Below are 17,690 nucleotides of genomic sequence, written 5' to 3' on the forward strand. Positions count from 1 at the left end.
ATGGATAACTTGGCACATACCCCAGAGGGAAGTGGGTTTTTCTTGGTAAATGGGGGTTTTGCAGTTGCTTGCAGTAGAGGAGAATCCAGATTAATCATGTCAAAAGTTCAGTGAGATCTTGCCACAGAAGGAACCCTATGCCACAGAATGCCACTTACACCCCCTCCACATATGTTTCCAGTCACAGATTGCAGCTTGCTGTTCACAACTCCCAAAAAGCTTCCTGTGGCCAACAGCTGATAAAAGGCTTAATCCAGATAACCAATGTCACTTCTTTTGGTGCTGCAGAATGAGGTATTTATCAGTCTCTGGGCGAAGTATGTTATTTACTATGGAACCAGGATTTCACTTGACATTTATAATGGTGTCAGACTCCCGGTTCTAAAGTGAATTTCAGTCTACCCTCTTAAATCCAAGAAAGTTCTTAATTTTGAGAGAATTAAGTTTCCACTTTTATAGTTCCTAATAAGTCTGTTTTGAGATTGCCAGTGAAACTGCAACATGAATATTTTTTTGACAAAGCTTCATGCTAGTATTGATTTTTAAAGTCAGGAAAATATAGGATGACTCAATAAAACATCCACTCTTGAGGATGCGCTTCACCAATAATAAATCTGATTTCTACTAAGATTCCTCCTTTGCTTGCAGACACTGTAAATTCTGACAGACAGCGAGGTTTTCTGGGAGTAAGTCAGCAGAAACTTTACACAGTTGGGATAACACCTATTTTCTCAGGTCAAAGACAGACATTTTGTTATGGTAAAAATCTTGTCTCACGGCTAGGAAAGTTAATGACATGAGGTTTTCTTTTTTGAGAAGCAAAATATTTCATTAGACATTTAAAGATGCATCTAAGAAAAAGATAATTCACCAACTGAAAAAAAAAAAACACTGAGTAGTGGCCAGACATCTACTACGCAGCCCTGAGCCACTGATTTGATAACTGAGTAATTTACTTTTCCTGTCCAACTGTAGCAGTTCAATGAAGCCACTCTAATTAAAGGACTAAAGTCCTTGAGGACAAAGGGGAAAGTCTCCAATTGACATTAAAGTCAATGAGTCAAGTCCCTGCTCTCTAATAAGCTCCAAATTTTGCCCCCAAATGCTGGTTTGCTACTTTGATGTAGTTTTTCAACACTGCCACCAGTCAGCCTTAAAATCTGGAGTTGCTTTTTTATTTCTTTTCTCTAGTATGGGGGTTCTTTTGGTAAACTTGGAAAATTCCCTGTGCAACCTCATTCTAAACTCTAGTCATAGCTGCTAACTCGATATGCTTTTGCCAACCTCATCACTTTCCTGGTGCAAAGACCAGAAACCAAGAAAAGTTCCAGGGTAACACATTATGATGGTGTTTTGATATGTGCATTTAAACAAAATAAAGATTATTTTCACCTGTGACTTAAAAACTCTGAACACAAAACCTTTTAATTTTGATATCAATTAGCTCTATTCAGTCCAACTATGTATATATTTCTACCATAGCTCAGGAGTTTTACATTGTTTTTAATTAAACCAATGACAAAATATTCTCAGAAACACACTTGTGATTAGGTTTTCCCTTAGCTGGTATGTCTTAACTAATATTAATTAAACCATTATATATTTATAGTGAAATCAAGACAAAGCAGGGAGATGTCAAACAGACTTTAATGTTCTCTGTAAATATCTTAAGTTCATGAATACTTTAAGTCACTGGTACTAAAAACTTACTATTATAACAGCAGCTCTTTGCATTACATTGGCATTAATTAATGCAGAATTGATATTTCTGTACACACAGCAATGGGACTAGAAGTCTCCCAGATGTTTTCCTTCCTTTTCAGGCCCTGTAGAACCAATTCCACAAACTATAGCTCATACAGATTTCTGCAAACAGCTGCTGCGATAAATGTTCTTCTTGACAATCTTCTATTTTGAGGCAGGAAAGCTGTTACACTTTTATTCCAATAGTCCTGTAGCTTTTCCAGGGAGGAACTTTCACAAATGTCTGGTCATTTCGAGACCTTAGGAAAGTTAAATATCTATCCTGAAGTCTAGATGTTCCAAGAACACTTCAGTGATACACAAAATACTTGGCATTCACGATCTCGTACTTCAAGCCTATTTCTAATATGGCTGTTAGTGAATAACAGGCACATGATGAAGCTTTTTAGTTTGTGGAGCATTTGTCTGGGCTGTTTTCTTTGTGTTAGAAAAGCCACAAATCCAGACTGTGAACAGCCACGCTAAATGATAGGAGCCTTAAAATAAAGTTTCCAAAGGTGCATTTGTTACACCTATTTAAACTGTCCTATCACAAACGCCACATACCTGCGTATAATTAATTATACCAGCTGGACTTTTACCTCAGTAAGTCTTAGCTAAGAGCCCTGTATTATTCTTTTGTAAACATTTACCAATGAAAACTGTGTACTTTACTGGACACTGAATTATGATCCTTTTCAGAAACTATCCTTTTAAAACAAAAGGTATAATTGAAGCTTAAGAGGAAAATCATTTAATGGAAATGTCCTTCAATCCCTTTTAATTAACAGCACTATGTGTAAATACAAGCTGAGCTGCTCATTTCCTCAACACAATGCCTCTCAAGGTATAGGACATTATCTCCCAGAAAATCTCTGTATTTTAAGTGCTCTGGCTTGTTACCACTTCAGACCACTTCTGTCCTATTGTCTTCCCAGTTACAGGACATCTGGCCTTCTTTTAAGTTGATTTTTTTTTGATTAATTAATGTTTTGAACTTGATGTTTTGAACATGCAGACCTGTACATCCACACAAAGTCCCAAAGTCTGTTTATGATAGTCTACACTTGTCATTTGTACTATCAGGTTGAAAAGAGCACAAGGTGTGACACACAGACTTCCAAATAAACTCTGTCCAAACCTACTGAGCACACAAATACTGCTATCTTTGGCCCGTGATACACTTTGGGTCTTTTGCATGTTTAACTATAGTTACACAAAATAAACAGACTCCTGAGTCAAAAGCTCTTTCATTTTGCATAACCATGACAATGACCTGTAGAAATAAAGCATTCTTATTTTAGTTTTCAGCTAGCCAGTATTTATGGTTGAGCCTTTGACACGCATACTCACATGAGCAGTCCTGCAGATCAGAGGCAACAAAGTTAGGTACCTACATGAACATGTATACAAGCAAGTTCTCTTGTTAGTTGGATTGGAGCAATTGTTATCTATTCAAAGAGTTTATCATAAACAAAAACGTGTCATTTCATACCAGTCACTTAAAAAGTTTCTAGAAATGTGCAACAGCTATTTGAGTTTAATAAACATGTCAATGTACTGAACTTTTAACTTCAATATACATTTTTAGATTGTCAGTGACAAAAGAACCTTCATTTTGGCACCTAAATCACTTTAGTCCATAATCTGCATTGCATGATTGCATACACTCCCAGGACAGTAACCATCCTCTGTCCATTATTCAGCTTGCAGTACTATAGGTGCACTGGGATTCATTTGTTCTTATCAGTCTTTCACACTATTTTCCAACCAGTTTCATAGACTGCTACCCCAATTTGGTGAACTAAATTGGTTATTTTTCCTTCATAAGCAGTTTGGTTATTGCTAATTGTTGAATATCTTTTGGGCAGATAACGGAATTCTACTTTGCAATGTATTGAAAAATGAACTAGTGAGGTTCTTCTGAAGAAACTAAACACATCTCTCCTAAAGGACTAAGCTTAACATTTTGAACAAAACTAAATGGAAAATTTGCAAGATAGAGCAGTAGTTTTTACTGCACCAGAGAATGCTTTCCCTGATGAAGATCTGAGAAGTATCAGTGGATGACCATACTCCTACCACCTCAGCACAGATTCCTCTCACACATGGTGTCACAGCAGTAAGGGATAAACACTGCATGTTCTGTTTCCTCATCACTGTCCCCATCCTGCTCCCTTTTTTGGGCCCTACGAATTGCCCTTTGGGGGTATCTATTTTTTCCATTGACTAGACAGTGGCTTAGAGTGGAATCCAGGCTGTTTACTTGTGGCCCTTGAAGCTCAGTTTTCTCAGAGGCAATAGAAGTAAGGGAATATGGCACATGTTCAATTTCAGAAGCTGAAAAGGAAACAGTTTAGCACAGTGAATAAACCTTACAAAACTCTATGAATAAAGCATTTCACACAATGAGGTGATGAGAAAGTAAACATGGCTCTTTCATAAACACCACAGACTGCATAGCATTGTTTGAGACGTTTTAATATTCATCAGATTAAGGACATATAAAAAGTGTCAATCATTCAGCAGTAAAAAAAAAAGGGAATTCTTGGGCATTCTGAGCAAAATTTCACCAGTATCTATTACCAGCAAGCATATCTCTGCTCATTATCATTTGAATAATGAAACATTACTTCTCTTTCACCAAACAGCACTCTCAGACACATGTGATCACCTCAGTGACAAGTGTCACGGACATAATACAATCCTGTAAAACTCTTAAGTATAACTTAAGATGTTTCTGTACAGAACCCCTGCAAGATGCATGCACTATGCAAAACACGTTTTGAAATAAGTTCCAAGTGTCTCTAATTGATACAAAGTGAAACAAAAATTTAGTCCATCTTTCTCTTTTTTCCTTTAGCAGGAGTTTTGGAGGTATGTTCATTTTCAGCGTTTGGTTCCCAGAGCGCATTTCTTACAAATCTAGAAGCAGCTCCTTTATCGAGTTTGGATGCCTTTTTCTTGTCTGCTATTTCTTTGACCTTGTTCATGTATGTTCTTATTCTTTCCTAGGGGAGGAAAGAAAAAAAGGAAAAGTATAAAAGTATATATCACACCATTCTCCCAAGATTGCTGCTAAAATAAAGTCAATGATACTATAATATCAGGCTCTTTACAAACTTGAGGCTGCCTCTTTATCAGCTTTCCCATCACAGGTACCTACTGTACTAATCTCTGCAGGATAACCACTGTAGTAAGGACATGAAGTCCTAGAGAGATGAAGACTCTGCATCTAATTACAGTGAGGCAAGAATTGTTCTTATAAACAAAGCTAGAAAACAAAATACTGAACTCAGTTTGAGTATGGCCTACAAAAATATGGCAAGAAAAACATTTAGATATTTGACATATTTATAGATGACTTATACTGCCTGACTACTATTCAGCATGTCCAAGCAAAGCCAAAAAGCATCTCTTACAATAAATCAAAGATATTACAAGTATTACATATGCAACTACACAGAAGTCTTGTGGTTAAGATGCTGAAGCGGTCAAGGGGGCTTATCAATGAACCTATTTAAGGCAGCCTGATGACTTTCCAGCTGTACCCAAAGTTCCTTTTATTACCATAAATAACAACGAACGCTTGTTTCCACTGCCACGTTCCATAAGGCAATGGAGCTACTTTCTTGCCATCTTAGCTTACTATCTTAGCTTACACATTTGGTGTCTAAGGTTTTTTTATGAACAGAGCATGGCTTAGATTCAGTCCTACCTAAGTGTAACCCCCACAGCTTAATCTTATTTATGTGCCTACTCCTCTTCATCTACTTCTGCAATCAATAAAGAAAATTCCTTTGAGAGGGTAAGTAAACCCCTCTATGATGAGAATCACCCTCTGTTAAGTGCCTGCTTCTCTTCACTGACTAGAGAGGACACTTACAAGTAATTCTGTAAAATACATAAAAGTTTGGTTGATAGATATTGATTTTGCCTAATATGGGCTTTGACTCTAGGGCCGTTAGGTGTTACTGTAATACAAACAACATTACCATATGTACACAGATATATAGCGTTCTACTTGACACCTCAATTATAAATCTGGATTAACAGAACATTTACAGATACTGCTAACTAAATAAACGTTGATATTATGTAACCCACACATTTCTCACACAGCCATCAACAGCTCTTCGAATCTGGAACACAAGTTACGTTACTGTACTGATTTTCAGTTCTTCAGTGACCTTTATAAGCAACTGATTTGTCAAAAAGTTGGCCACTCTTTCTGTATCAAATACATAGCTTTAATGAGGAGAGCTTTACAGGGTCTGAAATCATGATAGACTGCAATATTTCTTTGGTGACTGAGATGGCTAATGAGAACAGATGGCAAACCTACATGTATCAACACGGGAAAAAGGGGCTGACAAATGTCAACGTGACAGAAGAAATGAATTCTGATAGCTTGGATGTGAGTTTTATTAATACAGTTTGAATCCCCATGTATTCCCTGTACGTACACAAGCAGAGCAATTCTAAAAACAAAACAATCATGACAGAACAGTCTTTTTATTCCCTTTCCACACGAAGAACATCACAATGCTCCAGGAAGGAAGGAATGTGCATTCATTCACCTTGATACTTGGAAAAGGAAAGGGAACTGGCGAATCTAGGCTATGATAATTCACTCATTCTTCAGAGTTAAAACGACTGGCAATTGTAAAGTAAAATACCAGCATAAAATATCCACAGCAGAAGAGATAAAATTTAGGTTTTAGTATCGCTAAATTAACACAATATTCAGGCACTATATAATATAGGAGGAACAAGAAACGGACTGAAAGCTCATGAAATATTAACAGATCCATTTTTTAATATGATACAGTCTAGACTACTGAAAACCTCACAAAATTAAAAATAGAAGTATTCTTGTTATTCAGGCTAGCTTTCCACATTTTGCAGTCCTGTCTTCCGTTCTGCTGGTTATGTAAGGATTACATTCAAGCTAAGTATTTTATGATTGCCCAGATTTAATATTTTCATTTATACAGGAATTAAAATGGGTGGCTGTAAGTTTTGATTTCTATTTTTTCTTCAGGCTAAATGATTTGATTTTTTAAGTCAGCAGAATTTTCAAGATAGCCAGCCTTCTATACTGTAGTCATGCATCTAAATGGAATATAAAGACAAACCTAAAAGATTTATTATAGGTTGTAAATATGTCACTAATGCAGAATTACTGGACAATACACATACAACTGGTGCCAAAAAAGCTTTTAGCTTTGTTGCTGAACTGGATTCTTTACTGCTGAGAAAATGAATTAATGGAGGACTTGGAAGGGGGAGGGGGGCTCTTTCCCGTCTTCGCTAGTAAATCAACCACACTATACTTTTAGAGTCGTACAAAAGTAAGAAAAGGCAGCCTCAGAGATTAACATGATTCCAAGTATTTATAAGAAAAAAAAATGTCATACTGGAAGTTATAAATTATTATCAGACATGTAACATTTTCCGATTTAACAGATACAAGTGAAAAGCTGCTCTGTTCAGAATCCAATTCTCAAAGAAAGGTGGAGAAAAGATGACACCATTCATCTTCTTTTCTGATTTCAGCAGAGTCTACAACTTTGCTTTAAACAATACTGTTTGGAACTAAAAATATTACTTTCTTAATTTAGGGAGCCCAGCAGGGCATATGAACAGTCGTATGACACGGTGTAGCATATGCAGGCTGTTACGGCAACGTATCAATTTTAAACATATAAACTTTATTTTACTTCTATACGAGTTAACTGTGCTAGGCAAATAAGATACTGCAGTGCATGCAGTATAAGAATCTTACCAGTTCTTGTTTTACTGGATGTTCCTTTGGATTGATTCCCTGAGTAGCCAAGTACACTACAAGAAAAAACACGTGACTGTTTTAAAACCGAAGGCTGTCATGACTGAGGACCCAAATAATCAGTCACATAGGTAAACTCTAGTTTCCACATAAAACTATTAATAAGAAACAGTTAACTGGGTTGTTAGGAATCTGACAAACTATTATCATCAAATACTGCACCATTAAAAAAAAAACTTTCTGTCCTTAAAAGGACAGAAAAGGTTGACACAAAAAACAGAAAGAAATATGCTCATGCATGTACAAAGTTAGCTTTTGTAAATACCCATTTTTTATTTGGGACCCTATGGATGGCAATAATTTGGGCCCTCAGGGTAGTTACAAATGTCTAATGATTTGGCTGTGAAGTATGGCTATTTAATATTTGCAGCTGTCTAGAAGGTGTTCAAATGGCAATCATAAATGCTACACTTTTTCCTCCTACCGCGTACTTACCCCAGAACATTGAATTTAACGTGTACACAGAAACCAAGTCCAGCTTTGCTTGCTCGAGGGGGTCTAACTAGAATGAAAAAAAAACACAGCATATTTGCACCTTTTGAAGAAAGACATGCACAGATTTTAGTAATATTCACATTTTAAAATTGTGAATGCATTCATTTAAAAAAAGACACAATGAATGAGCACATTTTTGCACAAGTTCACTGAGACCATGTCTATGCCTTTTTCTGTGCCAACACAGAACCATTCTCTCCTCTGCAAGTATTCATGTCATTCTCCCAGTCTGATATGAAATGCCACTGTCTCATACAGCCAAAAGCACAAAAATCTCTTGGCATGTAGCTCTTAGTCCTTTTTTTTCCACAGAAACTTAATTCAATATAGTTGTTGCTATCAATGGAATAGGAGAAAAATTAAAAAGTTAACATTTGCAGGAGCTCTAATGTGAATATAGCACGCTACAGACAATCAATGAATATTAACACTACACATGGTAGCCTGTGTGTTCAACGCATGCTGGAATACTTAGGGCTGTAAAGCAAAGGAAGAATAAAGGTAATGAGGGGTTTTTTTTTTTCCTTGACTGTCAAAGTCAATTTATTATTTTAGTCCTGTAGGATTTCCAGAAACTCTGATAACATCATTGTACAGCTCACTAGTTCAAACATGGATACTGTCAAAAGATCACTGTTGTCAAGACTGTTTTCTTCCTAATTTATTTGTGTTAGAAATCCTCAGAGGATAAAGAAGTTCCCTCATGTGCTGGCTTTTTCTTGCCCTACAGAAAGAAATTAGATGTTAGGCTTTCATTGTTCAAAGATTGTGAGGCTTGCTCTGTCTTTATGCCCTGAGGAAAAAAAAAAAAAACCAAAAACCACATTTTACAGACTTAGGCTTATAATATAGCTAGATGAGACAACTGAGTTTTTCAGGCACCCAGGTTCTGCAAGTCCAGACTTCTAGAATCAGATCAATTCTCACTGCTGCCAGTTCACCCTTACATCCTTCTGGGTATACCAAGTTCCATTATATTTGTTGTAAAAAGGTCTCAGTCAAAAATGTGAATGACCTCTCCATTATGGAAGAGCACTCAGCATGCACTTTAAAGAAGGTCAGAAACAAGCTAGAATCTCCTCTCTCTAAATGACTCCCTGGTAAAATCATCACTTTTCAGCTTGGAAGAGCATATATTTCATTGCTTAGTTTGTAAGACTGTCTGGATATCTTTGAAGTGTAAGAATTACAAATAATAGGTATCAAAGGTCGGAAGTGCCATATTTGGTATTTTTCTGTGCGGTAGCTAGCCCAACAGACCTTTTTATTTCAGTTCGGGTTCCCAGGTATTCTTGTATTCACAACAGAAAGATTGTCAAATGGAAGACTATTTACCTTTTGGAGAAGCTCAGTCCTGGAAACAGACATCATTATCTTCAGCATCTCATCTACAGAACCAAGAGATTTTTCAAATGCTGCAAGATAATCATGAATTTCAGTGGGGTATTCTTCCGTGTTAGGATCATCTTCTGACATTTCCATCTGGAAAGAAGGAACAAAACTAATAATCCTTTTCATTAAGTCCCTACAGAGTCAAAAGGCTGTATTTTACAATACAAGGCTTTAGCATTCATTCATTAAACATTATAAGAATGCCTACTTCTGAAGAGTTCTTAGCAGATAATGTCAGTAGCGAGGTAGGTGAAGGCGCTATAATTTCAGAGATATCTCATAACTGCTGTGCAGAATGGCATGAAGGAGCATTACAAATGACATGACTGTAGTACCTATTCTTGTAACAGTCCCAAACCAGTATTTAGCTTTTATGGTCTGTGATAGGAAGAAATTATTTGCTTTTTTAAAACAAGTGCTCTACAAATAGCAGTATATAAAGAGCTACACCAAGCAGCAGGCAGGATACTAAAAAAACCCTCCAAAACCTGGGACATGGCTTCAGTCTGTCTTAAGAACAGACATTACTTCAGCTTGAAAGCTGTTATGCAGCACTGGTTATGTCAGAGTCAGTTACATCTTCCAATGCTAAATTTAGGAGTTAGTCCAAAAAGATTCATGTGAATCCCTGTGTATCCAGTTTTATGAATTCTCTAGGGGGTACTATAATCTATGATACAAATCTACCAGTAACTGAGTTGATTTGCAGATTTCAGAATACTCTGGAAATCTTGTAGACATATCTCTATGCACAGCAACTGTGAGAAATGCAAAGATCCAAAAAATCTCAAAGCACTCCTGTTTTTTATCTCTGCATCCATGGTAACATGGCATGGGTACTGCCAAGCCCTCTGGCTGATGGTTTACAACCGTTATCTTTAATTTCTATGAAATCATATATCAGGTATTATCTTGGGAAGTTAATGTTACTTAAAGCTATGTTATTTTCTACAACTTCTACTGATTAAGCAACAACTTTTGGAGCACTGTGGGGAAAGAGGAGAAGAAAGATGTACTTTTGCTGGCCCATTTGGTAAGCTGTATCAAGAACAGGAGGAGGACCTGGATCGCTGCAGTCCTCCCTATGTAGGATCAGTGTTATAATCCCACTACCTAGCCACTGAGTACAGAGGGCAAGAACATAAACTGGGAAAACTGCACTTCATCTACGAACACTAAACCAGTGCAAACAGCCAGGAAACTACAAACAGCTGTCACATCACCAGAGTTTGGTTGAGATAATGATTTGATCTTTCTCTTTTCCTGGAAAAAGCGTGGTATGTGTAAGAGAGGTTTCCTTTTTATTTATATTGTCTCTTGGAGGTCAAGCAGGAGGAAGACTGGGAGGCAAACCATTGTGGAGGTACTCAAGCTGGTGTGCAACTCCAGTTTTAACCACACTAGTGTGATTCAAAAATATGACCAGCCAGTTAACAAGCCTGGTCTCACTGCTGTTAATTGCATAGTTTAGAATTATAATCCTACTCAGCTGCATGGCTTTTCATCCTTGGTCAGAGCTGTTTTTCTAAGTGAGTACAGAATTACAGTGCTAACTATGACTTATTGACAATCCCCTCCCTACCCCAGCATGTAACTCACACCTGTAAATATTGTTTCAGTCAGCTGCAGCAGACTGAAAGAAAAGTTCATCAAGAAAGCTGACCTGGACCTACAAGATGCTGCCCACAGAAAAGCAAAATACCAATACAATTATTTCTGCCATTTACAATAATATTGTTTGAGTTTCCTTCTGTCCTGGCCACTTGCATTGTAATCACCCTTCTTAGTTTAAGGGAGTCCAGAAACAATATTTGTTGTTAACTTTTAGTCATATAATACAAAACAAAAAATACCCAAAGCCACAGAACAATCTAGATTTTCCCACTTGGTAATACACTTAGGCTTGGTCAGAAAGTGTCTGTGAATACACATTTACTATACTTTTACATACAGGGAGAGAGGTTAGAATACAATCCAACAATCATCTACAGAGTCTACCATCACTACAATCCCTAACGTACTCTGGTCTTAATTTGATGAACAGGCATGAATATAGTGATAAATTCCAACTTTTCTCTCTCCCTTTGTCAAAACATCCAGCACCAGCAACGGCGGGAATAAAAAAAATGACCAAGAAAAACCTGTAGTAGCAATGTGTTATCAATCAAAACTAACTTGAGCTATTTTACAGCACTTGCAAAAATAAACAATCCCTAGAGTACACGTGATAGTCTTTCCAATATCCCAAGCTAGACCTAAAGAATGAAACAGAAGAACAGGAAGACGGAAGGAAAGACAAAAGATATAGTCCAGATTATCTTTTTCTTTGATTGCTGTGTTATGAACCAGAAATAATTAAGTTTGCCCTCATATCACAAAGTATTTACTTGTTACTGTCAATTGCAAGAGAAAAACATGCATCAGTTGATGAAGGCTGCACATTAGCCTGTGTACAGTACCCTTCATGATAAGTCCACTCCTTCTGCCCAGGGAGGGGGAAGAATTTGTTGAACTTGTGTTTTCCTTTCAACAGGAACTCACAGGTTCCTATTCCTGCTGCATAGAGAACCTCTCTCTTTTCATTGGATTATTGTTTCAGCATTATTAATCTCCAAGCAGGATGTGTTACAGTGTTGGCACATGCCAACAATAAGGCAGCAGTCAACAGCCTAAAATAGTTCTGATAACATTAAATCAACAAGAGCAAACTTCCGCTACATCAGAGAACACGTACGCTGGAAACTTCACAAAAGTGTTTCTGCCAAAATCAACACACAGAGTACACAGTCACACCTGCCGAATGACAAAGCCAAGGATGGATCACAGTACTGACTTTGATAGTTATGTTTCAGTTGTTAAACCAGAAGCAAACTTCTTCCTCAAAAGTTTTACAAGTGTTTCAATATTTTGAACACGTAGAAATGTCATTCAGTTCCTGAAGTCAATGTTTACTGCATAGTTTTTCTCTGTTGAATTTGCTGATTTTCTGGTCAAATTTTATTTGGCAAAGAGATCCCACTTACAAATAATTAAGGACAGTATAAATATTTAGATAAGAGGAGTTCCAAAAATACTTGTTGGGTAAGCATGTGAATAATGGGGAAGTCTACAGGAAATAAGGATAAGACAACATTCTCATTACCAAGTAGTAACATTTATGATGCTGAACACATAACCTGTAGTTGTGTGCATGATGACAATATAAGATCTTTACTATTGAGAATGCAAGGGAAAGTTCACAACCTGTAAGCATAAAACAGAAAAGGCCTACTTAAGGACACTAAGGCAAACTAATAGCAATGAAAAAATGTGGTATGATTTCATAACATCAGTCTACCAGAAAAAACTTTCCCTTTTAACCCTGAGCTCGGAAAACAGCATTAAATATATACATATATATCTATTTGTGGAAGAAAAGGACTTTAAAATCACAAAAGTAAACTGCTTTCATGAGAAAACTTATTCTTTGCACTTAAGTCTGATCAAAATTTGTCTTATACAATGAGTTTCTACAAGTGGAAAATTCATAAATATTCTGACATTTCTGAAAAATTCTGAATAAACTCTCATTTATTCTGAAACATGACTGCAATGATGTAAACTTCTGCCTAGAACAGAAGGTGTTCCTTGTTTTCTCCAGTCAACATAGTATAAACCAGAGCAAGCAATACACTCTACTTGCAAAAAGCGGGGGGAGGGAATATCAGACACAAACCACAGAGAAGACACAAATAAGAAAATGAGAAAGCAAGAGCAAATACATCATTTTCTGCAGATTGTATTAAAGAGGCTAAACGGGTGGCCAATCAGAAGCAGTTTGCCGTATTGCTAATGTGGCTATTGATCTAAGAGCCAACCGAGTTAAATGCTGCATGAAGGAACTTGAAATAAAGCTGAAATACAGACAGTTGTTCACAGTACAACTATCAAAACCCTCCATCTTCACATTTATCTTTCAGGAGAAGGAAGGGAGGAACTTTGCAGACCGGCTTTAAGATGCGCCCATCTATGACTGGCATCTAGAGGTAAGAAAAGGAAAGAGGGAAACTGCAGACAACTTGCAGGTGGCTTTTCAGAATAATCTTTTTAATATATCTAGTGCTTTAACACAGGCCTTACAAGTAATTGCCAAGATGGTTTAAAAAGCAAAAGCAAACCTCCCTTCCAGCCCACCCCCACAGCAAAACTGCATGTGTCATACTGAAAGATATAAACTCTAATTAGGCCCTGGGTAATTCTATGAGAGATTTTGCTGAAGATGAATGGGCAAAATAATGGAAGCTACAGGCATACATCAACCTGGCAATAGGAAACCCCAAAAGGCAGAATGAAAAAATGCTCAGTTGTTAGTGTCACGCACACGGTTTTCAACTGGAATTAAAACTGCAAGATCAGGATAAAAATGGTCTATTGGAAATATTTTCTATCACACACAAACAAAAGAGGTAATTTAGCATCCTTCATTCTGCTTAATATCGCAGCTCACTTCACACTTTGTGTTAATTCTCACCTTTTTTTCTTGAGCACTAGAAGGCCTTGCCTTCAAACTGACCTTTATTTCTTCAGCTTATTCATCTAACAAAAATCAGATTACTTTCCTTCTTTTCATAGATATTTACATATTACATAGACAAAACCAATGCAAACCCTAAACCTCTTGGTCAGGCCATATATAAAGCAATCCAAAACAAATGCATTAGCACCATGAATATGACAAAACATCTCTGTCAGCTCCACAAAACTGACACTGTTCTCCCTCTCCTGAGTTCTGACTCACAACCTGCTAGCTGATACGCAAGCACAGCAGACATGTCTCTTTTGCTTTAAGACTGTAGTTCACTGCTGTGGCTATAGGACAACAGAAGAACAAGGAATGAGCATCTTAAATTTAAAGCTACCAGAGGTCATGACCAAGTTCTTTGGATGACAAACCTCTTTTGGGCAGAGAAATCCGCTTTCCTGCAAAGCTCCAAGTACGACAGGCTCTAAACTATGACAGACGCTTCTCAGCATTATTGCTGCGTAATAAATAATTAGTTGCCCACTAGTCATCACAGTGTCCACAGATCTGGTTTGCTACTAATGCTTTCAAGCCAGCTTGGGGCAGCTGGGGAGCACATCCAGTGTGATTAGTCAGAGCATTCTTGTAACGTCAACTCACAGTCTTGTTTGCAAGAAAGATTTCCGTTGCAAAAGTAATTAAGCCTACCATGAAATACCAAGCATGCACCAACGGGCTTATCTTGATCCCCTTAAAAATATCCCTGCTCAAGCTATGGTAGCTACCCAATTCACAGCTTGCACTGTATTACAAATGAGCAACAGCCGAGCAACCATTTGTAACCCTCTCTCCAAAACTAAGCTCCAGTCAGCATCCCAACGTGCACTAAAGAACCCTACAAACCAGCTCACAGCCATCAGGCTCTCAATGCCACAGAGATAAAGTCTCTTGACCTTCAAAGGATTTGCAAAGTTTAAGCTTAAAAAAGTTTATTTCTTAAAAGAAGATTACAATTTAAAGGGAGGGAATAATATTTTTGAGGCTCACTTACACTTCAGCCCACGGTGGCTATCACATGAAAGAAGAGGTATCTCAGCTTGGCTTAAACATGTCACTAAACTTGAGCTTAAACTCATGTTCACTACAGCCCCATCTACAGCCACACAAACCAACTTTAATGTAAACCTTCAACTCGGCCTGCACGATCCATAAAACTTTTTTTTTTCTCTTTAATGAGCTGCCCTAGATTCCACATCTTTGATGACATTTCCTCCTCTAAACGAATCTAATCTACAGTGGCTCTCCTTCAGCTCCAACCTGTCAGTACACCCATCTGCAAGTACAATGATAAAACCAGCTTTCCTTAGGCATGTCCAGAGCACTTCGTAGTGAGACGTATTCATCAAAGCTCTCACACTCAGACTATGCTACTACAGCTTAGTTCAAGACAGGAGCTTTGAAGTGATTTGTACATCTAAACTGGTCTTTGAAGCACATACTTTTGGTTGTGCTGAACCTAGCAAAGGTTCATGTGACTTCTGCACCGTATTTCTGACAGTAAGCCTAAAAGTCCTAACAATTTCAAGTTTCTCACATTCTGAGGTACTGCTTTATGTTTAGTGATCTCTGATTTCTTTAGCAAGAGTCATCCTGCCACAGGATTAGCAATATCCAGGTATTCTAGATTGGAAGTATTCTATTATGCTTTTTAAACCAAGAAATGTGGCAGTTATCTTTCAATATTGATTCATTTTACAGTCAAGTCATTTTAGTGAGATCAAGACATTTTCATTAACATAATCTAAAGTTTAATTTGCAAGTCCAAGTCCCTTCTAAGTTGCTAGCAGCAACTAAGCTTGAGGTCAGAAAGCTGGAACAAGTGTAAGAAAGGGACATCTTCACCTTTGCAGCAACAGAGACAAGTGTAATGAGAACTACTTTATTACAAAGTACTTGAGCTTCATAATTTTTAGTATGACCTGCCTTCTGCTAAGGGAAAAAGAGTGCTGATTTAACCATGGCCTGTACAGGCAAACTTTACCTTCTCTTTTTAAAACACACTCTTACAACAGTTACCAAGTTCTCAGGGCTCCTCAAGTTGCAACGTTATGTTATTGACTTCTAATCGGAATTTAGCTGTGTTTACTGTGTACAGTACAGCCTCCCCAGGCACAACCATCCTTTAGGTAGGACTCCATCTGGAAAGCCTATTGGCCATAGCTTCTTCTCCACAGGTAACTAAATGAGCCATGCATGAAACTGTGTTTATGCTCACTAACAAAATCGGTAGTGCACACAACTTGACCCTCAGTTCTGCGAAGTTACAGAGCAGCATCCACACTTTAGAGACAGTGACAACAGAACAACTTGGACTGTTCAGTGTTGACTTACAGCCCCCTAGAAGCCAAAGTTTCTGTCTTAGGCCACACAGGAGTTCCCCCACAACACTGCATACCAGGTGAAGGAGATATGCATGCAAACTGGGGCCTTTCCAACGGTTCAAAACCAAAATCTCCCACTCCAACACCTCTTTGTGGAAGATGAAACATCTTGGCCATCCTTTAGAGACACGGCAAAATAGGACTTAACATCTGACCCAACTTCCTGAGTGCATTTGGGCACGAGGTTTCCTAAAGAGCTGGCCATACCCTTGCAGGCCCACAAACCCTCCCAGCTCGCCTCAAGGCCGAAAACCTATGGGGTCGAGATAACCTCCTCGTGAACACCTATCAGCGGCCCTGGCTCCCGACAACGCGCTCCCCTCTTTTCAAACGCCTCGGAAAAACACCCTAAAACCACACCAAACGTTCAGACTGCGCGGGTAACGACCCGCACGTCAGGCACGGCCCCCGAACGATGTGACGGCCTGGGTAGGACCTCTCACCCCACCCACAGCCTAACCCAGGCCCGCCATCGCTCCAGGCCGCGGCGGGGCAGGGGGAGAACGGGCCGTGCCACCTCGGGGCGGGGGACGGGGCGGCGCAGGGCGCGGGTCTCACCTGCGGGACGCGGCGGGCTCCGCGCGCGGGGCGGAAGGACACCGGCGGGGCGGGGCCCGTTTCCGGCGCGCGGTGCTGGCGTCACGGGCTGAGCCGCTGCGCCCGGGGTGGGAGGTTTCACGCGTGTCCGCCGTGGGGCCGCCGCGGGTGACCGAAGTGGGGACTGTTGGGTCTGGTGTCTGCCGCTGCCCGGCGGGTAACCGCGTCTGGTTCGGCGGGGATCGCTGGTGACGCGACAGTTACAGCGACGGCAGCGACTTCTGTCCCGAAGAAAATGAATGGGGCCGCGCTTTTTAGGGCAGAAAAGACGCTTTTCGGTAGGCGGCTCGCTTAGGTGGAGCAGGTGAACAGCTGGCGTGTTTCCGGCTGTTCCCAAGCCCAGCTGCTTCCCGGGAAAAAAAAGGCACAGTGTGGTTGTGATGGTCCGTTAGTGCCAGACGTCCCATGTTTACATGGAGGCGTCCCAGGGTGAGGATATGTGTCACTTCATGACTGAGATGGCACATCTTCACCCTGTCCTCAGCGGCGGCTGCTTTCTAATAGCATCGCCGGTTGTCATTTCACTGTGTTTCTCCTCAAGATTTCAGCGAAGAAATCTAGGTTCAAAATGCAGTGGGTTAATATTTCTCCACTGCGAGAGTTTGCGGGCTGGAAGGCTGCACAAATGCATCTGGGGCTACCAAAGAGCCGCATTGTACAGATTCACATTCTG

At 39.1% G+C, this 17,690-nt stretch overlaps 1 protein-coding gene across 2 annotated transcripts; it reads right to left on the reverse strand.

Annotated features, from left to right (window-relative positions):
- Positions 1-4,207: 4,207 nt before the first annotated feature.
- C1D (C1D nuclear receptor corepressor) lies at positions 4,208-17,049 on the reverse strand. Of its 2 annotated transcripts, none has more exons than XM_061990469.1 (5): positions 16,979-17,049; positions 9,422-9,568; positions 8,027-8,093; positions 7,532-7,587; positions 4,208-4,754 (listed from the first exon to the last, which is right to left on the reverse strand). In XM_061990469.1, the coding sequence occupies exons 2-5, from the start codon at positions 9,566-9,568 to the stop codon at positions 4,578-4,580; spliced, it is 447 nt and encodes a 148-aa protein (XP_061846453.1). In that variant the 5' UTR covers positions 16,979-17,049; the 3' UTR covers positions 4,208-4,577. The 2 variants fall into 2 exon arrangements, with proteins under 2 accessions (XP_061846453.1, XP_061846454.1); XM_061990470.1 differs by having other exon boundaries at positions 9,422-9,587; positions 16,979-17,036.
- Between the last annotated feature and the right edge of the window lie 641 nt (positions 17,050-17,690).

This window comes from Colius striatus, chromosome 2 (assembly GCF_028858725.1).
Source record: "Colius striatus isolate bColStr4 chromosome 2, bColStr4.1.hap1, whole genome shotgun sequence".
NCBI lineage: Eukaryota > Metazoa > Chordata > Aves > Coliiformes > Coliidae > Colius > Colius striatus.